The 25,643-nt window shown below is 33.2% G+C and overlaps 1 protein-coding gene across 1 annotated transcript in view; it reads right to left on the bottom strand.

Annotated features, from left to right (window-relative positions):
• Positions 1-25,643, bottom strand: part of LOC106870912 (orexin receptor type 2) — a 355,965-nt gene that overhangs the window by 179,948 nt on the left and 150,374 nt on the right. Inside the window, exon 2 of the mRNA XM_014917147.3 lies at positions 37-418. Coding sequence (XP_014772633.1) covers positions 37-405 — 369 coding nt within the window. The 5' untranslated portion in view covers positions 406-418. The remainder of the gene's footprint in view (positions 1-36; positions 419-25,643) is intronic.

Raw genomic sequence — 25,643 nt, 5'->3', positions numbered from 1 at the left:
AATTCAGAGAAAGCAATCCACAAATGAAAGACTCACCTGTAAATAGAGGAATATTTTACACATCACCTCTCCAAAGAACCACGTTTCAGATACATCAACAAGCAAGGATGAAGGTAGGCAGATCAATATCACCATAAAATCGGCAATAGCTAGATTCATGATGAACAAGTTGGTCACAGTTCGCATCTGGCTGTTTTTGATGACTGCATAACATACGAGAAAGTTACCAACCAAGCCTACTATAAACAGGATGATGAAGATGACGACAAGAATCCATTCACCTGCGTTTGGTTGCACATGCTGTTCGACCATATTAATATAATCTTCGTCCGACAAACAGTACACATTATAACAAGGTGCAGTTGACGATTCGTCTGACAGCACATCTCCTGTCGAATTATCCATGTTGATGAAGAATCTAAAAAAAAAAAACGGTGAAATTAAAGGTAAAAGTTTACATAAAAATTTATGATTATCGTCATTGAAATCGTACATAATTGCATCATGTATATATATACATACATACATACATACATACATACATACATACATATATATATATACATATATATATATATATATATATATATATATATATATATATATATATATATATATATATATATATATACAAACATACAAAAATGTATACATATATAGAGAGAGATATGTATATGTATACATATTTATATACATATATTATATTAATAGTTATCGCGAAGCCAATATGGTAGTTCAAAAAATAGGACGAATGCTGCCGTTGATTAGCTCCAAGAGGCCATCATCTTTAGCTAGCTATGTGACACACGAACCTGTGCCTATTATAACTTTCGAACAGAGGAGGTCAGCCTCTTCCCCTTGCTTGTCTGGCATCTACAGACTAGTTTCAGGGTGTTGCCCTTTATGCATTCCACTGAATTTAAGTAAATAATCCTTCGTACAGACGGTCAGTTGCGACGCCTGCGGGGTTCGGCTGCTCTACATTGATATATATAATTTGTAAGAAACATAAATCTGAAAGATAAAGTGCACTCTAAGATATAGAGCAGTGCATATGCGGCGGTCTCTTAATATAACGAGGCCCTAGGTACCAGCTGATTTAAAAACTGCATCTCCTCGATGCTGTAATCCAAGAATCACAGAAGTAAGCGCCGCCAAAAATATCGTTTGCTTTGCCTTCTCTCTTGATACAAAAACCGCCGTAGCTAGAATGTTCCTTAAATTAATAGATGACCATTTCACTTGTTTCCATAGTTACAGGCCCATTTTCAACATGCACAAATTTAGTCTCGTTTAGTTCTGCTCCCAATATTAAAATCATTCTAGTTAGCGCTCCAAGGCAACGTCAAGCGGCAGGATGTTCAACCAGGGAAGGTAACAGGTGCCCAGGTGGAGGCCACTGCAAAACGAAAGTGGTCGTCTATCAAGCCGAAGTACTAGCTAAGTTTAGCAATAGTACTGGTAGAAGAAGCACTAGCAGCCATCACCTCGACACAGTTAACAACATTAACAATATTAGCAAGAACAGCACCAGCAACTGCACTGGCAATTCCTCCGACGGCACCAACAACAGCAACATCGCCATCAGCAGCAACATTACCAACTGCTTCCCTAACTGTCCTTATAGCAACAGCAACTGATCCACCGCTAGTGCCACCGCCAGTGCCACCGCCAGTTCCACCGACAGCAATAACGACAATAAGAGCAAAATAGCAACTTCAGAAGGCGGTAACGATACTGGCCCTAGCAGAGGCTCCAGCGACAGTCGCCGTAGCGGAAGCGCCAAGAAGGCCAAATGTTTAAGTTCCAGGAGATTCCTCATTATATGAGAAGTAATTAATTCTTTCTTCTATATTGGGAACCAAGCATTTAGTTATTGGCTTTGGATGATTGCTTTTAATGTTAATGTGAGTTAATTTAGTATTTGGTTTATAGTAAGGCGAATATCTACCTGTTCTAAGGTTAAAGTTAACATCTAAAAACTCAACAGAATTTTTATCTTTTTCTATCGAAATAGATAGTCCAAATCTCATGAAAAACCGATGGAAGTTTATCATATATATCTCGAGTTTCCTATTAGATTGTTTTTTTTTATGACAAAAAGTGCATTATCCCTATAAAGACATGCGCCTATTTCACTATTATAATTGAAAAAATATATATTCCAACTAGGTTTGTCACCAGTGCAGAATCAGGCAACCCCATAGCAATGTCAAAAGAGTATGTATATATAATACACCCCAGCATATATATATGTACGTACATACATGTGTTTATATATATACATATATATATATATATATATATATATATATATATATATATATATATATATATATATATATATATATATATATATATATATATATATATATATGTATGTTTGAAGGCAACCAGTAAACTTATATTTAGATTGGAACGTATGTGAAATGTATATATTGTACGTTGTTTACAATTAACAACATGAGAGTGTGTCTCCCAGTAACTGAAAGCTTACGTGCATGAAAATATGAAAAAATGATGTGATAAAATATGTTTACGTCATTACTTAAGTAAGGAACCATTGTTACCTCAAAACGAGTTGATTCATTAAAAAAAAAAAACTATGTTAAAATCATAAAATCCTAAACATTACATTACTTTGTTGTTCCGTACATTGTGTAATGCAGACAGCCTAATTTCTGACATAATAATGTAATATGAGGTGAAAGTTACAGAACTGGCAAATTTCACCGTAACAATGAAATTTCTATTGATTTTCTTATTATACTTAGAAATATAGCAAGTATAAAACAATTATTTAATTGTTTGCTTTTGTTTTTAATTTTTGTTTTTAATTTGTGCGAGAAAATTTACTTACGGAGAAAAAGCTACTATGGAAGACATACTATAATAGCTTCATAATAATATATCATAATATTTTATTCTCGGATTAGGCTGAAATTGATGGGTGAGCATTTGGCCCCATCGGATGCGCAAGAAGCCGTGTTAGCGTTGATTTGTGGGTTCGATTCTGCCTAGGGTTAACTCATCATTTTTCAAACATTTGTTTGTATTTACAAATTCTCGCTTCAAATCGGAGAATATAATATTAAAATGATATGTTATTATACAGTTTGTACACACACACACACACACACACATACACACACACACACACACACACACATACACACACACACACATATATATATATATATATATATATATATATATATATGTATGTGTGTATATATGTATGTATATATACATATATAGTTAATGATAGGTGGTAGATACGAGAATCTTTATTAATCACGACAATTGTTTCGGCACATCAAGTATCGTTCTGTCAAGGTTGAGATACTAAACACCTGGTTAAAGAGCATCCGACAGTCCGGACGTGATAAATAAAAATGCTCGTACCTTCCATCTTCCGCATTTCATCTAACATATACATAACGAACGAACAATGTGAACGTGACGTTGTTATACCAGTACGCTACAAGGTATAAACCATTCGTTTTATTATATATATATATATAATGTAATATATATATAATGTATATATATATATAATGTAATTAATCAATCGACCATAGTAAAATCAATTGATTAGAATGTAGCATTAACAAGACTAACATAAAAACAAGTACGAATGTTTCTATATATGATCAATAAATATAAATAATCAATTCATCAAATACACTCTACCTATATCGATATTAAAATAGAAAATCCGACATCACAAACCTCCAAATTGAACGTAAGAAATGTTGCTTGTTATGCTAAAATCAGGTCAAAAGCCGAAAGGAATGGAAGTCGTTGCTAAACTCTACAGGTATTTTGAAAGGAATACTGTGTGCATAATAGGTAACGTTAAGATGTGCTTCATAGGTATTGCTCTAACTCATAAAATGCATAGAACGATTGAGTTGTAAATTATTCTCGGGCTTCAAACTTTATAGCTGTATAAACAAATTAATCCATGATACATTTGTTTAATGTTACTCAATAAGCGCTCAGGTCCACGTTTTCTATTATTGTCATACTGTCCAGCGTCCTTGTTTCTAATATATATATATATATATATATATATATTAGAAACAACTTGTTTCTAATATATATATATATATATATATATATATATATATATATATATATATATATATATATATATATATATATATATATATATATATATATATATATATATATATATATATATATATATATATATATATATATATATATATATATATGTATATATATACATATAAGTGTGTGTGTGTGTGTGTGTGTGTGTGTGTGTGTGTGTGTGTGTATAACTCATAAACAGAGCCTGAAATTTCGATATAAGTTGACATTCTACACCGTTACTCATAGCGCTCTTCAAATCCTATGTTGGTTTACGCCATTCATTTCTCTCTCATCACCCATCGCTTAACTAAATCATCTTCCCATCGTCCTGGACGGCTTACAAATGGAGTTTTCCGATCACCTGAGTACCACTTAGCTACTCATGGGTGCACCTATTATTTGTGAGCCTTCTCAGATGTCCGGCACTGCAGACACTCGTTCATTTTGCTTCTTTCTAGAATTATATTGTTTCCAATATTGTCTCGTAATGTTAATCCATGCATGAAGTTTTCCATGACCCTTTGAGTCTTAGCGAATCGATGTCCATCCTTCGTAGTAGCCCCAGTTTCACTTGTGTGCAAGAGCGCTCGTAGGACGGTGGCATTAAAGAATCTCGCTCGTATGGTATTGTATATATTTGCTTTAGGCACATCCTTGAATGATGTAAACACCTTCTATACTGCTTTCAGATCCCGTTTGTTTTCTTTTCATTCTAAGGCCAACTGCTACTCGATGAGCATAATATCATTTGCGAATGGAAGCTTTATTAATTGCTTGCCATTGTTATTTGTTCTTCCTGTCTAATTAGTGCCCTTATAATTTCGGAGTGATGGTATCTCCTTGATTGTCACCCTTCTTAAATGAAATCTTTACTGCCAGCGATAGCAAAGCTATATCTGTTGTATACCTGGAGTTTACATCTCTGAGCCGTTTGATGTATAGCGACTCGACACTTTGCATTTCCAGGGATTTGCTCAATGTGTTCGTGTCGACGCCATCAAAAGTCTATTCGTAATCAACAAAGCAATACACGGAGGAATGTTCAGTTCATACGCTTGTTCAATGAAATAGATTTGAGTGTATATTTAGTCTATGGACTGGAATCCCTATGGAAATCTGTTCGCTCTCTCGGCTTTTAATCGCCGAGGTGTTTCGATAGACGGGTGATTATATATATAAAATGTTATTTGCCGAGAGCTATACTTCGACATCATTGATATTCACCTTTAACTAAAATACAAGCAGCCACTCGATGATATGGAGTATCGAATCTAATACTACCTATTGTACCCACACTAATTGTCATGTGAGCAAGAAATCGACTTAAGTTGTGACATTTCATCAGTGCGGATACATGTTATAGAGCGGACATCACAAAAGCAAATACCATATTTGGAACGCAACATAATCCATATGGTACATGAATCAGCCTTCGGTTATATATACATGTTATATATAGATATCAGTACATATTTGTCTGTCGTTGTTTTGCGCAGATTCTTTATTGAGCTAAACAGCTATCCTGCCTTATGATCTTTGAGATTTAAGCATATTCAATATGCATCCTAATTAGAGATAGTCTTTTACCTCCTTGAATTCTTTGCTCCCATCCTCCGATGATTACATGTAGGTGCATACGTTTTAGTTTTTTAGTTTAAGCTGTGAAGTCTGTAGATTCAATAGGGAAATCAAGACAAGATACATCCTTCTTATTGCACAAGGTGGTCTACATCTCAGTCTGGAACCGTATTAATGCTGTTCACCATAGTTTGTTCTTTACGCAAGCTGAAACCCACTAGACGTAATCTTTCTAATAATCATTGCAGACTTTCGCACTGTATTAGTGGAATCCACAGCTTTTCTGAGATCACTTTGTAAGATAAAATCACAACAAAATGTACCAAGCTGTTTATGTTGATCGAGAAAACCAAAAGCTTTGCAAACATAACACACACATACACACACACACACACACTCATGCACATGAACACACTTACATACATATGCACACACAAACACACATACACACAAACACACGCACGCGCAGGCGCACACACGCATACGCACAAATGAAAGTTTTTCTTTTTCACTTGTGTATATGTGGACAAAGAGAAAAGTAGAGAGAAAGAGAGAGAGAGAGAGAGAGAGAGAGATAGAGAGATAGAGAGAGATAGAGAGAGAGAGAGAGAGAGAGAGAGAGAGAGAGAGAGTATGGAGAGATAGACAATGAATGAATGCACTCCGACCATAGTAAGCTGTGTGCTATCACAGGATATCAAAATATTTGCACTTGAATAACGCGAAGTATACTGCAAAATTGGGAACGAACTGAAACGAACATAACCTATGAACAGTTCATTTCACATAATTAAAAGATAGTTTTTTAATAATAATAATAATAATAATAATAAGGATAATATAAGCTAATATAAGGTTTGTAGTTTTAAGAATAGTGGGAATTACATACGGTAATTATCACACCAAAATTACAAGAATGCTAATTATATAATAGAAATGAACCATTTTGAGAAGATTGGATCTGAGCTATTAGACGTAATGGTACTTAAATATTAATTACTATACTGGAATGTAGCATTTGGCCCGAAGCACAGAGCTTAAAATTCATTCGTAAAATATCATTTTACGTATAAAATGTGACGGGTCATAGAATTTACACTATCCAACAAATGGCAGCCAAATATCTTTCAAATCTAACACAGCCATCTCCACGATTTACGAATATATAACGAAAAAAATATATATACGACGTTGCTTTATACTTGCCAAAGTATCGAACGGAAATGTTTTATCAGATCTCACCTGAAAAGTCCAGATCAATACCAAATAAAATTAATTTTCTACAGGAATTAAATTTGTCTCTGGATTGCAAAACAATAATTTATGCGTGTACTTATATCAGACGGGGAAGTTCTTAGTGTATACAATATGAAGAATATCTCGCAAAAGCACTATTTGCTGATATATAAAAATCCCAGTTCATAATTATGTATGCGTGTCTCTTATGTGTGACTTTCTTGTATGTATCTCAGTGTGCCTGGAAGTGTATTATATAATAATAATAATGATAATAATAATAATAATAATAGTAACAATAATAATAATAATAATAATAATAATAATAATAATAATAATAATAATAATAATACCAGCAGATGACAACGTTTCTCGAAAAGAAATGGAAAAACTTTCGAAATACAAAGACCTGGAAATAGAGATAACTCGAATGTGGAGTCTAAAAACAGAAACAATTCCTATCATAGTAGGTGCCTTAGGTATAATAAAAAAAATATTCAGACAAATACATAACAAAAACACCAGGACTTACAAATATATATAACATACAGAAAATTGCACTACTGGGTACTGCACACATTCTACGCAAAACACGTTCAATACAGTAAATATAAGAGCACCACAGCAAACAACAGCACATACCCAAGGCGCACAGAGCTGCGCTCAGTAGTGAAGTGAAAGCACGTTATAAAAATAAAACTACTGAACAACAATAATAATAATAATAATAATAATGATAATAATAATAATGATAATAATAATAATAATAATAATAATAATAATAATAATAATAATAATAATAATAATAATGATAGAAATAATAATAATAATAATAATAATAATAATAATAATAATAATAATAATAATAATAATAATAATAATAATAATAATGATAGACATAATAATAATAATAATAATAATAATAATGATAATAATAATAATAATAATAATAATAATAATAATAATAATAATAATAATAATAATAATAATAATAATAATAATAATAATAAAGCTAAGCGCATGAAAACCCGTGCTAAAATTGCTGCCTTAGATATTATAACTGAAAAATGGCATGGAAAACCTCTCAATGGCAAATACCCAAAGAGAGCGAATAATGCAGATATTGACAAAGCCCTTACACACCAATGGTTAATGGCCTCTGGCTTGAAATCAGAAACAGAGGGGTTTATCATAGCAGCCCAAGATCAATGCCTACCTACAAAGAACTACCAGGCCAACATATTAAAGAACGGCAGCTCCCCATTATGTCGTATATGCCAACGACAAAATGAGGCCATCGATCATGTTGTCTCCATGTGCAGTCTGCTTGCGCCTACAGAGTATCTCAACAGGCATGATAGAGCTGCACAGTATATTCACTGGGTAATATGCAAAAACCTGGACTTGCCCCATGATAAAAACTGGTGGGAACACAAACCACCCCCAGTACTTGAAAATGATCACATTGCACTCCTCTGGAACTTCACCATTCAAACTGACAGAAAGATAGACGCAAATAGGCCAGACATCATACTGAAAGACTTCAGACAAAAATCATGCCTCCTCATTGATATGACTGTCCCAATCGATATAAACGTATCTGTCAAGACCTACCAAAAACTGAGCAAATATAAAAATCTTGAAATAGAAATGAGCAAAATGTGGAATCTGAAGACGAAAACAATACCTATTGTCATAGGTGCCCTGGGAATGACAGCGAAACGGGCTGATTACTACCTAGCTCAGATACCAGGAAACCTCAAAATGGCTGAAGTTCAAAAGATAGTGCTCATGAGAACTGTCAATATCCTACGTAAAATACTGTCTATGTGAGCTCAAATTTTAAAGCAAACATATAATTTTCTTATGATTTCTTAAACATTCACTAGAACAAAACTGTACAAATCCGAATATATGGTACCCTAGGCATAACACCTACATGAACTTCTAACGTGTTGTCTCTTGAGGTCTCTGGGTGAGACTTGGATCCAACTTGTACAAATGCAAGACAAAAGTCAAACATAAAATAATAATAATAATAATAATAATAATAATAATAATGATAATAATAATAATAATAATAATAATAATAATAATAATAATAATAATAATAATAGTAGGGAATATGAATCCAAAACTTACAGGGAAAAATTCAATTTAGCAATTCTAAATCAAATTTCACAATATATAATATATGTATATATTTTAGATAGAAAAAAAAAAACAACCTCTATTAAACAATTCAATAATAAAACATCTATTTCACACCATCCAGAAAAATAAATATACTATAAAAACCTTATTCTAAAAATCAACAAAGTTCATAAACAATAAATAATATTGAATAGACTATTATAGAATATTCTATAATAGTCTATTTAATATTATTTATTGTTTATGTATTTTATTGATTTTTAGAATATGGTTTTTATAGTATATATATATTTCTGGATGATGTGAATTATGTTTTTCATATTGAATTGTTTAATAGAGTTTTTTTGTCTCTAAACTATATACATACATACATTCATACATACATACATACACACACACACACACACACACACACACACACACACACACACATATATATATATATATATATATATATATATATATATATATATATATATATATACGCACACGCAATCCCACATAAACACACGCACACACACACACACACACACATGGGGGTGAGTGGGTGTTGAAAAGTTTGTGACTCAAGGTTTATGATTCTACATATTGTCCTCACAAATTCACACATATATTACAACGATTTAACGCAAAAGTAGTCCGATGGTTGGGCCTGTAACCGATCTTTTTCAAACGAACTCCGATGCTTGGGCCTCTAAACAAAATCTTATGAATATATAGAATACATACGTACGCACGCACGCATACATATATGCGTGCACACACACACACATAATACATACCTACATACATAGATATGTGCGTACACAGGCACACCTGCACACTAAAGCGCACACATTCACACAAACACACTAAAGAAATGCAGCTCCAATAACGGATGGAGTCAACATGCATCGACTAGGTTGCAACATCAACGAAAATTTTGGAAGAAAAAATATAAATGGGTGGAAATCGAACCGGAGAGTGTATTGGATAACAAGGAATTAAGAGAATGTGACTCTCCTCAGACACAACAATATATATATTAAAGGTAAATTTAGATTCAGTAGAGTATATTATACCACTTGCTAAAATGATTACTTACTGATGTATTCAACGCAAAGCTAAACCTATTTCTCGGAATTTGAACTCAGAACGTAAAGACACACGAAATACCGCTAAACATTTCGCCCGGCGTGCTAACGTTTCTGCCTTCTTTCTGAAAAATATCATACAACTAATACATACAAGTGTAAAGTGCCGGTTATGTTCTGGATAATCTAATAATCAACTACCATCTGCTTGGCATGTTCCTATGTTGCAAAATGTATCGAGTTTGTAGATATTGCTCAGCATGAAATAGATGGTATTTATATAATACTACTCTGTACTTTAAGATGACGCATACATGTGTACACAATTACGCACAATATATACATCTGCCCTGTCACCATAATTTGCCCTCTATTGATGTTCAGGAAACTAAAATGCATAGAAAGTCATTACTAATTAAAGCTTACGCAAATCCTAAATAAATTTGCATATATACACACATACAAAAGCACACACACACAAAACTTATATGAAAATACTTTCCGTGTGCACCTGCACATGAGTGCGTATTTTTTTCTTACTTCTTTCGTTCGTTGGACAGCGACAATGCTAGACCAATACCTTCACGAGTTCAGTTTGACGATTCAACCACAGCAATTATTTTGTTAAGTCTCGGAATCACTATAAAGCTTGTCAAACTGTGATGGTGGACAAACACAGAAAGGCAGTGTTGTAGTAAATGGCAACTACCTATGGCACCACACAGTGCGACTGAATCCGGAGACATGTCCTTGTGAGGTAAACGTCTTTCTACACAGCCAGGCCTGTACCTATATATATATATATATATACATATATATATATATATATATATATATATATATATATATATATATATATATATATATATATATATATATATATATATATATATATATATATATATATATGTATATATATATATATATACATATACAAGAGTAAGGGCACGGTATCGTCAATTAATAATAGAATTAATAATTAACAATTTTGCCAAGTAGTTCAGTATGAAAAAAACTTTATCGGTAAAACCATTTATCATCATAAATATACAGGGATTAGCATTGAGTTGCTTCTCCAACATACTGAAAATTTAGAAATAGCAGTCAAAGTACTACTGATTCTCAGTAGTTCTTTGAATGCTATTTCTAAATTTTCAGTATGTTGGAGAAGCAACTCAATGCTAATCCCTGTATATTTATGATATATATATATATATATATATATATATATATATATATATATATATATATATATATATATATCTGTCTCCCTCCTCCATCTCCAGTTTTTGACTAACCGATGCTGTGTTTATGTCCCCGTAAGTTAGCTGTTCGGCAAAAGAGACTGATAGAATAAGAACCAGGCTTACAGAGAATATGTCCTGTGGTGGACGGGCTTCTTTCAGTTTCTGTCTACCAAATCCACTCACATTTCTTTGGTCGACCCGAGGCTATAGTAGAAGACACCCAAAGTGCGACGCTGTGGGATTGAATCTGGACCATGTGCTTGGGAATCAAGCTTCTTAGCACACAGCCACGACTATATGTATGTATGTATGTATGTATGTGCCTGCTTGTATGTATGTATATGTGCTTGTATGTATATATGTAAGTATGTATGTATGTATGTAGGTAGGTATGAATGTATGCGTACGTATTATATTTAGAGAGATAGAAATAGATGTATATATACTTGCATAATATCATATATGCAGACTCACGGATGCACTATCTCTCTCTCTCTCTCTCTCTCTCTCTCTCTCTCTATATATATATATATATATATATATATATATATATATATATATATATATATATATATATATATCTCAAATACACACATTAAAAGATTACATTCAAACAGCTTTCAGTGTTGAAGATTAAACGAGTCAGATGAAAGAAATTCCGTATTCTTCTCATTCTCGAGGCTATATTAAAAAGCAAAAAAAAAGCGTTCATATTTGTTGAAGTATAATGTGATTAATTTATATAGAACGGTTCAAAAGTAACTAAAGTTGATAAAAATTGCTCATAATTTTCAGAAACAGGTAATGTCATTAAGTACAAAAACATACTTTATTAAATACCAGAGGGAGAATTTTTTTCTAGGGAAGAATATTTTTAATTATAAAGTCTTTATGATCACGTACTTTCATCTTGGGGGATATACACATCAGATAATACTTCTTGCACAATTCCACTCATGGTGTTTCACTTTTAATCAACCAGAGGATATAAACGTGAACGTAAATTACCCGGAAACTGAGTATTTAATAAAATTTTAGGTTTAGAGTATTTTATTTTTCACTTGAAGCTATATTCCAATGTCTAAAGAATTCGGTAGGTGAAATGAGATATACAGTGTTGGTGTTATCCTAATATTTCATTTACGTTTATTCTCTTTTCATTTTATATTTATATGGCATCATATTATCAATGATTCCGTTTAATTTCTTAGCCAGTATTTTCGCATTTGTGTTGCGGAACACTTATTTCAATGGACTAAATACACATACATGCTCATGCATACACATATACGCATGCCTGTGCGTGCGCAACCCCACTACCCCAAAGACACCACCCTATCGCAGAGCATCATCAGATGAAAAAACGAGTGTATATCAGCAGGGAGCATGGATGGATATGCTACTATAGAGCTCCTAGATCTCAGAAACATTTATTTCTTTATTGCTTACAGGGGGATAAACATAGAGGAGACAAACAAGGACAGACAAAGGGATTAAGTCGATTACATCGACTCCAGTGCGTAACTGGTACTTATTTAATTGAGCCCTAAAGGATGAAAAGAAAAGTCGACTTCGGCGGAATTAGAACTCAAAACGTAACGGCAGACGAAATACCGTTAAGCATTTTGCACTGCGTGCAAACGATTCTGCTAGCTCACCGCCCTTAATGTCAGAAACATTGATAAATATAGTAGTCTACCAAGGACCATAACCCGGATTACTAGCCCTCATTTTGAAGAGCATGCATTTACAATCAAGGAAAAGGAAATTGCAACCATATACCTGATGCACAAAATGGATAGCAACGCAAACAAACTTGTGGAGTTCACACGGAATATACAATCCATAACATAAGAAGTTATTCCAAAATGTCATTGCGTTCTTATCTACCGATGAGACATGGTGTTGTAGCCAAGACACTGTACAATGTAATATGTCGGAAGGATAAATCCGAGTCCAAAGAGATAGCAGCGCACAGAATGATAGATGGCATAGCCACTCATATGAAATAGTACTGCTGGATGTCCTTATGAAAATCTCAATAAATTCTAAAGATAATGAACCGGGCATAGTAATTTGAGGCTCAGCAGAAAATCTATGTACACTATTGAAAATAAGTTGTTGAATTAATGTGAACACAAATCGAAAGACCAACGATAAAGAAAACACCTATGCGGAACTATAGAGATTTATTGTAACTCTTCCCGGATTACAATTTCAGGTTTTAGCCCGTAAAAATTGGGTCACTAAGTTGTGTACCAAACCGCTTAAGCACAAATCGTGAGAATTTACGCTTCTCACGCAATAAAGGAGAGACATAATTAGATTACAAATTCAAGCCATTAATGAAACTGACATAATCTGTGAAATTTTCAGAAATTTAGCATTTTCGCATACAAGCTCATGTTCAGGCATGCGAATAAATGCATAAAAAGCTCATACATATCTGGAAGTTCATTGACTTCAAATATGACATATATATATATATATATATATATATATATATATATATATATATATATATATATATACACATATATGGTGGTGTTATTTGAAATTCCAATGAACTATCCTTACATCACAGTAAGAAAGCCATTCCTTCTCTATAGGCCAGAAATTCTAGGAATCAGACTGAGTAACATACACGCTTGTATACATACATACACACATACATACATGCATAAATACATGCATACAAGCACACAGGCAGACATATAGACATAGAAAGACATAGATACATGCATAAATACATGCATGCATACATATATACCTACATATATAGATATGTATACATACACACACATACACACACACACACACACAAACACACACACACACACACACATATATATATATATATATATAAATAAACACACACACACACACACACACACACACACATATATATATATATATATATATATATATATATATATATATATATATATATATATATATATATATATATATATGTATATATATTTACATATATACATAAACAAACAGGAAATATCGTGCACTGACTACGGCTCTAGCGAACATAACTTTTGTATGTTAGGTTAAAGTGAGTTCATGTAAACGTTTAGAAGTTTCCTTTGAATAGTGCTGGCATGTTTTATGAGGGATGTTGTCGGAGCAGCTTTCGAGAGAAACCAACCGAAGTTGTATTTTTTAAACTTTTACCAGGTAATACAATTAGACCTGAGCTGTCAATCAACCAATATTTGTGAAATAAACCTTACCGAGTGATACATCGCAAAAGGATAGTAATGTGACAGAATCGTTCTGGTATTAGAATGTACTCCCTTATTTCTTTTCTATCCCTGTGTTCAAATCCTAACGAATTTAAAGTTGCCTTTAATCAGCTGAGGGTCAATAAATAATTTTTTTTTTTCTGTTTCATCGTTCTCCAGTGCTTTTCTTTCCTGCTGTCCTTCTGTAACTTCCCTTTGCTATATCATTGTGAATCAGTGAAGTGAATTTGTTTCCAAGGTAATGTGCACTATACAGTGCCATTAATTACTTCACCCATTCACATTGCATACAACAAGTATTGCAGATGGAATACGTGTTTATTGTTATAATTATTTCTTCTTATTTTGTAAAGAAATTGAGTTGCAAATAGCTGCGGATGTAATGTAAGCAGGGACAAAATGTTTACGACATAAGGTTGACGCTAAAGACAATGCTCTCTTTAATCAAATATATCCGAGCAAAATGTATTACTTAATTTTGTTAAAGAGAGCAGATACTGTGTGGGTAGAGATGAGCTGTTATTTCTAGGAGATCGGGGTTTCGCATAAGGACTATTTATTCTTATGACTATTTCATTCAGGAGTGTTGATTTTTTTACGGAATACTTTGCCAAATAAGTCATTTCATACTTCAGAAGATAAGATACAATCTAAAGTCATACATTTGTTGTCCATCTGATTTTTCTGGTATGATGCAGTAGAGATTAACTGCCATGATGCATGATGCAAGTAGTGATTAAACGCTATGCTCATCACTATGGGAATGTCTGAGATAAACAAAAGCTGGCGATTAGATGAATCTAATTAAATCAATTGCCGTCTACTGAAATGTACGTGAAGGAGATGATTCCAGCTTCTATTATTGTCGTACTACATGTTTTACGAATTTTATAGCAAAAACAGGGTTTATTGGTTATCGCGATTCGCAAGAACTAGTTGCCTTTTGGCAAAGAAATCCGAGGAAATTGACGACTTAGAGATTAAGAGAGAAACGGACACACGCACTCACATGCACACACATACACACACAAACACACACGCACAAACATACACACGCAGAAACACACATACACACAATCACTCACACACAATCACTCACACACACACACACGCACGCACACATAAAATGTTATAAAGAGGCAGAAAAGAGATACAGTAAATGTATTCTGAAACAATATTAAAAAAACACTTCAATAGAAATAAATAACGCAAAACGCTAAGTTAAGTTGGCCACCAAAAAAAAAAAAAATTGTAAAATATATACATTAAAATTTAATGCTCTGAAGCATATAAATATGTATATGTAAATGAAGTTTTTGTTTGTAAACGTATATATGCATATATATATATATATATATATATATATATATATATATATATATATATATATATATATAGGGAGAGAGAGAGAGAGAGAGAGAGAGAGAGAGAGAGAGAGAGAGAGAGAGAGAGAGAGAGAGAGAGAGAGAGAGAGAGAGAGACGCCATAATATGTTTCAGGAATGTAATTATGCATGTATGTATCCTGATAATAAAATATATGCGTTTCTACTTAAAAGAAAGATCAATATGTGCATTATCTTATGTTAGCAATCTGAAATGTCTACACTACGTTATTCAATACATGTTTATTTAGTGATACATGCAATTTGTTTTTATTTAAGTATTAAATCGCATTACATCTTTCCTACAAAGTCAATGCATTACTCTATTAAAGGATGCTTCTGCTAAGTTACGATATAGTGCTGATGAATTATAAGATTCTCGACAAGTAAGTATTTATTGTACAGATAACCGTATTCATGTTTTAAATGGAGCGCTTTATTCGATAAAATATACGACAGAGCAAAATTCTTTGTCCCTAAGGTGATACAACGTATCGGCGCGCTTTAAGTCCAATCTATGCAGGCTTGTGCTAATATGCAGGCTTGTGCTAATATGCAGGCTTGTGCTAATATGCAGGCTTGTGCTAATATGCAGGCTTGTGCTAATATGCAGGCTTGTGCTAATATGCAGGCTTGTGCTAATATGCAGGCTTGTGCTAATAAAACACTCCGTATGAAAAGTACTTTGTGAAGCAGTCTTGTTGCATTGAAGTTCCCCATTTTTCCCTCAAAACTTCCCGACAAATAAACGAAATGATAAACGTTCTTCCAAATTCTTTGAGTGATACACGATGAAAAAATGTGCTGGACATTGCGAGATTAAGATCTTCCCCACCTAAAGAAGTAAGTTCTCAAAATGTTGTATTAAAGTAGTCGTATCCAATTTGAAGAGAATTCTAATATAGATACGAATGAACTACAGACCGACAGAAACAGATACATTTCTCGAAAACAGAATCACAAAGCCACTTTAAAAATAAAAGAGAACCATGATGGATATAGTGATACTCCATGAAAAATATATATCAGAAATAGTGAGAGAAAGGATTGATTTGATTATATTGGGTTGTCTGGAAAGTTCGAGCCGATTTTTAAAGGAAAGAAAAAGGTCAATAAATACTTGCCATTACATTTTTAATCAACCAAATATGAAACACGTTGTTGCATAATGCGTGTCCATCTTTCCTTTAACTTGAAAATACCCTCTTCCCAGAATTGAGGTGGTTTCATGACAAAGAATTCATCAAGGTATCTTTTTACGTCATCCAAGGAATTGAAATATTTACTATTAAGACTATTCAGCAGAGACCTGAATAAGTGGAAATCCGAAGGAGCAATATCTGGTGAATACGGAGGGTAGGATAATACATCTTAGCCGAGCTGCAGCAAGTTTTGTCTGGTTCCCAAAGAAACGTGCGGTCTTGCATTACCATGTTGGAAAACAACACCCTTCCTGTTGGAGAATTCTGGACGATTCTCCTGAATTGCTGCTTTTAACTCGTCTAGTTCTGTGCAGTATTTCTCAGAATTAATTGTCTGGTTACTTGGGAGAAGCTCATAGTACAGAATTCCTTTCCAATCCCACCAGACACAAAGGAAGACATTTTTAGGGTGAAGACCCGCTTTTGGGGTGGCTTAGGGTGACTCATATCGATTACTCCAGGATCGCTTTCTCTGAACATTCCGGTAGATAATCCATTTCTCATCACCTGTCACAATTTGCTTTAAAAAAGTTGCGTTTTCATCCCATTTATAAAACAAATCACAGATGCGATCCAAAAGGTTATTCTCACTCAACTCATGTGGTACCCAAACATCGTAGCGATTTGTGTACCCAAGGTTTACCAGGTGCTCATGGACGACGGATTTTGAGAGGCTGAGGCTTTGTGCCAATTCTCAGGTGGCGCAATGTAGGTTATTCTCAATTAATGACTTGATTTGGTCATCATCTGAACTGGAGGGTCTACCTGATTGCTCTTTATCAATAAGGCTACAATCTCCAGCTCGGAACCTTGCGATCCACTTCTGTACCGTTCTTTCGGATAAACAGACATCACCGTAAACTGTGCATATTTCTTTGGTTGCTTGTGAGGCTTTTTTCCCTTACGGAAAATGAAAACATCAAGTGCCGAAAATGAACTTTCTTATCTTCCATTTTAAAGGGTTACAGAATTAACACAGATAATAAGATCATAAACCTTCTTCCAGGAAAATATAGCTTAAACTGTGCTCTAAATGGAAGTGTAGTCAAATCCTATTTAATGGACTCATCCATGTTCTAAAATAAGTCGAAATGTAAGCTACTATAAATCGGCACGAACTTTCCGGACGACCCAATAGATCTATTCTAGTTAATCTCAGTGTTATTAGAGAAGAGTTGATCTAAACGCATATTCACACTTGTATGCAGGCATGCAAATATGTATGCATGCACATATATGAATATATGTATGCATACATGCATACATACATACATACATACGTACATGCATACATACACACGTACATACACACATACATACATACATAAAGAGGTATAGAGAAAAGGAATGAGGAATCAGAATCTGAACAGGTACGGCACACTCATATTATCCAGATCTGAAGAACTAGATTCAAATATAGACTACATAAAGAATTGATTAAAATAAAAATTAAATTGTAATTCACCTGATCAGTAAATCCTATGTTCCCCTTATGGGATTTCATGTAGCCTACAAAGTATATAATTAAGATCTTATCGAGAAGGATATATATATCTATATATATATATACACACACACTCTCTCTCTCACACATACATATAGATACATATATACATACATACTTATATATATATATATGTATATATGTATATATCTCTTTTACTTGTTTCAGTCATTCGACTGCGGCCATGCTGGAGCACCGCCTTTAGTCGAGCAAATCGACCCAATGACTTATTCTTTGTAAGCCTAGTACTTATTGTATAGGACTCTGTTGCCGAACTGCTATGTTACGGGGACGTAAACACACCAGCATCGGTTGTCAAGCGATGTTGGGAGGACAAACACAGACACACAAACATATACACACACGTACATATATATATATATATATATATATATATATATATATATATATATATATATACATATATACGACAGGCTTCTTTCACTTTCCGTCTACCAAATCCACTCACAGGGCTTTGGTCGGCCCGATGCCACAGTAGAAGACACTTGCCCAAGTTTTCACGCAGTGGGACTGAACCCGGAACCATGTGGTTGGCAAGCAAGCTACTTACCACACAGCCATCCATCATTTTTTAAAATTCTCATTAAATGTGCATCCCACGCGTGTTTTTGCGGGACGGATGCCCCAGTGTCTTTTAATGCAGTAATTATGGTAATTTAGTTGATTCAGTTGCAGTATATATTCATTGAATATAGACATTACAATGACACTTTGTCTAAGATTTATATCCGTGCGATTAGGTGAAGTGGTCTATGGATTCAAGTTTTAGATAATCCTACTCAAAGTATATTTTAGGTGAAATTACATGGGAAAAGTGAAACTGTTGATGCAAATCTCGAATAAAACATATACTTGTATTAATATATAAATTGGATATTTTGTTACTATTAGTATCATGCATTCCTCAGATTATGTAGGTCCAGACATTTTATAGGACTACACGGAATGTGCATTATATCATGTATGGATATCTAAGTAAGCATTTGATAATAAGACTTAGATATAACAAAAATACTTATATGTACTACCTTTGCATGTGTTGCATATTCTAGGTTCTTTAGTTTATTTATTGCTCAATATTCTTTTCTACTCACGGCACAAGGCCAGAAATTTTGGGGGCGGGGCCAGTTGATTAGATCGACCCCAGTACGCAACTGCTACTTAATTTATCGACCCCAAAATGATGAAAGGTGAAGTCGACCACGGCGGAATTTAAACTCAAAACGATGTGTTACTCGATATTAGAATGATGAAGTTGTGGCACTACGAAGTTTTACGTTTGTTTCTTCTGGATATTTGTCTAGCTTATTTTTTTTATTATCGCCCAGCTTGTCGTTACATACCTATAAATGGTATGTTTCTCTCTGCTTTTTTTTTCACAATAAATGACACTGCATCCTTATTCTATGCTGAAACATACCTTGTTCCGCTGTTTCCAACGAAAAATATTGAATATGTCGGTGCTGTTTTCCATTAACTTTAAAACGGCAAGCGTATTATTCATTTTGCATGTTCAATTTTGTCAATCATTATAGTAAATATGACCAATGTAACTGGCTTTTCAATTCTAAGTTTGAAATACGTCTTTCATTTCATGCCGGGATTAGGAACCATATTTTAACCCCCAATGATACTGCAGAAACTAAATATAAAATGAGGTACAGCAATAACCATGTGTCTTCTGACGAGTGGTATAAATGGAAACCAAAATACAAAACTGTATCATTTTGGGTGACTTCTAATCAACCAATTAGGTTATCTGTTTTTTATATTATATTCATGCTTTGTACACGAAATCCGAAGATTACACTCGAATAACCAGTGTATCAGCTGTTCTCGTTTATAAACAAACTGATATTTACATTAAATGAACGGATGTAAAACGTCTTTTGGCTTTCCCATAGTAATACTTTGTCAATATTCGACAGTTAAAGTTATTCATTAGGAACATCATTTTGTTTGCTGCTTTCATCTAGACATTGTTTTCTAATAATCCTCAAGTATCTCTACGAAATTAATGACGTTTATTATCGTTTATTTAATAAGGCGTGTTTTTAAATTATTCTAATCTCTACATAAAAGGTAAACGTATACACGAAGAAGCAGTCGTTCGATAACAAAAACAAATCAATAATTCAGTCATTATGCTTTTTATCCTTCATATATAACTATGGGTTTCTCTTCTACTATCGTATACAATTATGACAAAGATGAGATAGGTGTCGTCATAATAGAGACAAAAGTACAAAGGTACAATAATGGGAAATATAGTTTCAAAACATGATTTATCAGCAAATCCACAGTCATGTACTACTGTTAATTTTGCATTAGTGTAAACTTCTGTAATAAATTAATGAGGTTCGTTTACTAAGATAAAATAAATCGCACACTAAATCTAAGTGAATATTCTGAACAGAGACTTTCAAACACTCTACATTTTGAAACAATGGCCATATCTAATTCCTTAATTCATATGGGGAATTAGTACTTCAATGAAGCACATTTGTACGGTAATATATGAAACAGGAATTAACTTTATAACGGTATATCAACACTGTATCGTCTTACAACTCCTAAAAACACCATTAAATGCCATAAAGATGCGCTTTTATTTTCAAATTTATCATAGCATAGTATGTGTGTGAGAGTGTGAGTGTGTGTGTGTGTGTGTGTGTGTGTGTGTGTGTGTGTGTGTGTGTGTGTGTGCGTGCGTACAAACATACATTGTTCTAAATATAATATGCCTCCATCTTGCCGAATATCATACTACACCTCTGATATAATCAGTCGAATTTGACCTGCACGCACAGAGCGAAGCTCAAGATATATTTATGGCTATAATGCCAATCTTAATTGAAACATCCCTATTAGTTGACCACGATTAAACTCTGCCTGACCAAACCTGTAATGAAATACATGTTATTTATCTTTGGGTAGACTGTGTTGCGAAATCATATTAGTTCGCATCATTCGTTTTCCCTATATTTTAGTCTTCGATTAAACGGACATTTGTTTATTTCAACATTGGGAAATAATTGTCTAAATTCTCCTGTAAATTCTTGTTGTGTCAACGTATGCCAGTATCAGCAAAGACTCACTTAGTAAATAACTTCTATTCTTGCTCTACACAATGTTTATGATATGCACGCTAGTGCAGTGCTTGTGGCCACTGAGACTTCAACTATTTTTGTGTCGCTTACACATTGTCCCATTCATATTGTTAGAATTTACAAAACAATGAATATTTTCTTATTGGTTCTTAATTGCTTTCGATGTCACCGAATCCATCGCAATATAATTTGCGAACCCATTTTATTTACTAAATTATAAAAAGAAGAGAAATAAAATGTCGGTCAATAATCCAAGCAGTGTAGGCTCTCCCGGGGACAAGGTCTGTAAAAACATCGAAAATAATGTCACATCGGAGTAAACTGTATGGACCTGTAAACATCGTGTTACCACAAAACTGTTCATCACATTACGTAATAGACTGTGCGGAATCGCTGTATTTTATCCTGTAAAGATCCAAAAATACTGACTCTGGCAGTCAAAGGAAACAATTTGTGATGTGCAAAATTTATGCCAAAGAATTCCTTGTGAGAATTTCTATTATAGAATCCAACATAGTCATTTAGAGTCTCAATTTAAGTTGTTTCATGAATGATTTGCCAAGGATAAAAAAGAAAATGAATTAAGAATGTTTCAATCATGTATTTTTTCTCATTTTTGTTCCACTTAATAAAATATAATTTGTAACATCCAAATAAAAGAAAACGCATTTCAAAAAAATAATGTGTTATTGAAAAATGTGAATTCTAAATTGTAAATATATTGATTTATACTATCATTAAAACTGTTTGATACTAAGTTTCGATAGAATGGTATGAATTTATTCGTCCATAGTTTTCAAAAAATTATAAAAGAAAGTATATTGCCTGTTTAAAATAAATTGAAAAGAGTATGGAAATTATTGTGAGTATTTCTGAATCATGAGACTGGTTTATGTAACATTGACAGAAATTTCGATGAAATTTGCTGCATTCATATACATTTCAAAGCAGATTATATGGACAGAACTGTTGTCTGAAGCCAGGTAACTGGCAGACATCAGAGAAATCGGAATAAATTTTATTAAATATTCTTCATATAACTTTCCACAGAGGCATCAGATATGAAAAGATATAAAATATAAAATAAAAATATCAACGACCTATGAAAACTAATTTGTCGCATGTCATCCGTTTATAGTTGCATTATCCATAATATGTTCGAGAAGCGAACGAAGGCTAAAATATTAAACTGACGCTTATAAACAATGGCTTGCTGCTATTATAAATAATATATAAGTGTTTGTTCCATACTCATAAAACAAAAAATTCCACCTATATTCAAAAAGTATGATTCTCAACGGGACGAACGATGGCCTAAACTGTCATTTCAAATATCCAATACACTATATGAATACAAACAATGTAATAATGTAATGAAAGAATACATTTAATCCCAACTTACTTTTCATGAAAGAAAGACAATATAGCGCAAATAGTAATGTAAACTCAGTATTATTTATCATCTTAACACAATATTGCAATCGTTCAAATTGCTATAACATACATTGTTTTCATTTTCATATTACGCAAGCCAGTATTTAGTGAATGTGTTCTTGCAAAAGTGTCTGTGACGTTTATTAGATTTCTATTACTAACCGGTATAAAAAGAAATTCTTGGTGACAGAATATGCAGTCTAGAGCAGACGAAAAAAGCGATATTTGTGAAAAGAAAAAAACATAGGAATCACCATGGCTATTATTTGGAACCTTACCATCGTGTATCTCCTAATACAATAGCTGCATCATGGTGTAGCACATTTGAAAAACGAACGTTGAGCATATATCGTAATAGACTTGGAAATTGGAAAGCGGGTACTTTACATTCATCATTATCTGCTGCAATTAATAAAATTTAATGCTAGATTATTTAACTTGTATTTAAAACCCGTGCAGCAACAATGTATTTTTAACATCGTTTCAGATAATGGTGAATAGATTTTTTTTCTTTTTAAATTCTTTTGTTTCACAATATTCACAAAAGTTTGAAGTTCTTCTTCATTATGTCTGAATTCACCGTTCATTCTTTCCATTCACTATAATTTGAAAGAATTAAGTATTTGCTAATGTAGTGTATGAAAATTTATGCAAATACAATAGTGCATACAGATAAACAAAAACATCTTTACTTACACTCATTCACATAAACATTCACTTAAAATTATACACAATTTATACACAAGGAGCGTCTTTAAAATGATATGCATAACAATTATATACGTGGTTGTGAAATAACTTAATATATATTCCCGAAGATTATACTTAGACATTCAAATTATATGCGTTTATACTATTTTGAAATGTAAATTATATACGCATATGTATTTAAGTTTCAAAATATAAATATGCTAACTTTTCTAAGGATATTGTCTCTGAATGCATTCTCATAAATATTAGTTAAAAGCAGCAAATTGGGTGTTACTGTAAAATAATCACCACATAAAACATCGTTTTAGGTTTATTCTTTAGGTCAATTTTTTTTATCAATTGACATGTTTATGTTTCAGGTTCTATATGTGACTGAATTTCAAAGAGGCCGTATTGTAGGTCATTCTGAAGGTGGACATAGTCAGCGTAAAATCGCAGTAAACCTTGGGGTCTCACTTCCTATAGTTTAAGAGAGTGGTTATGAAATTCATCAGAGAGGGGAAGGAGTCCACATTAGCTTGCCCAGATCAACTAGGGACCTCTGACAGGACCCTTCTCTTTGCTAATACACGTGTGGAGGATAATCCTTGGTGCAAGGCCTCTGACATAGGGGAACAAGTTGATATCAGTCCCAGAACAGCTGTCAGGTATCTCCACAAAAATGGTTATCATGGCAGAGCAGCAAGAAGGAAGGCACTTCTTAGACCAGCCAACATGAATCGGTGAAATGATTGGTTCAGCGAGATGGTGGAGCGGGCACTAGTAATTTGGGACAATGTCATGTTCTCTGATGAGTCCAGATTTGCTGTATTTCCTGATAGTGATCCAGTGTGGGTCTCTAGAATCTGTGATCAAGACTTCAATGGGAAAAAATTCCAGGCAACAATGAAACATGACCGCTACTCTGTGATGGCGAGAGCAAATTGTATTAGTGTTTCTCTTCCTCAGCTAAGTTAGTTCAAATTCCATCACGCAGGTTAACTTTGCCATTCCTACATTCATATAAAACGAATACATACTAGTTTAGGATGTAATTATAAAACGTTCCAGGTAATAACGTAAGGACCCTCATTCAAATAGATCTGAATGATTCTGTTTTAAGTTCTTCATCAAATACATCTAAACGCCTGACAGTCTTGCTAACATTATTTTCTCATTCGTTGAAATTATTAATGTTATTTACTATAATATGTTTGAAATAATCACATGAATTAAGACAAATGTTTATTATACGAATCCGTGGTTGACAAAAATCATGGGATTTTCGTCTACCGAACCTCATAAAACTACAGAGTAATTGCACTCATATAAATGAGGGATCGAAATAGAATTTTATGCAAAACTGTTGCCTTGTTTATTTCATGACTAATGTGATATTGTATTATAAGTATAGACATTCAAACATCGTTACAGATAAATAATAATAAATATACTTACTCACATAAACGCAAACACACACTTATATATACTTCATGTTCTGAGATCAAATTTAATTTAACATCGTATCCGGAAAGAAAATTTTAGGAGACATGTAACGTTGAATCGCCAAAATTTAAGACGGAACGATTCTACCGTTTGTGTAATTTGTACCATGGAAACGTAAAAAATAATGGTGT

Source organism: Octopus bimaculoides, chromosome 8, assembly GCF_046866305.1.
Source record: "Octopus bimaculoides isolate indiv1 chromosome 8, ASM4686630v1, whole genome shotgun sequence".
In the NCBI taxonomy this organism is placed as follows: domain Eukaryota; kingdom Metazoa; phylum Mollusca; class Cephalopoda; order Octopoda; family Octopodidae; genus Octopus; species Octopus bimaculoides.
This window is presented reverse-complemented; position numbering and strand designations above follow the sequence as displayed.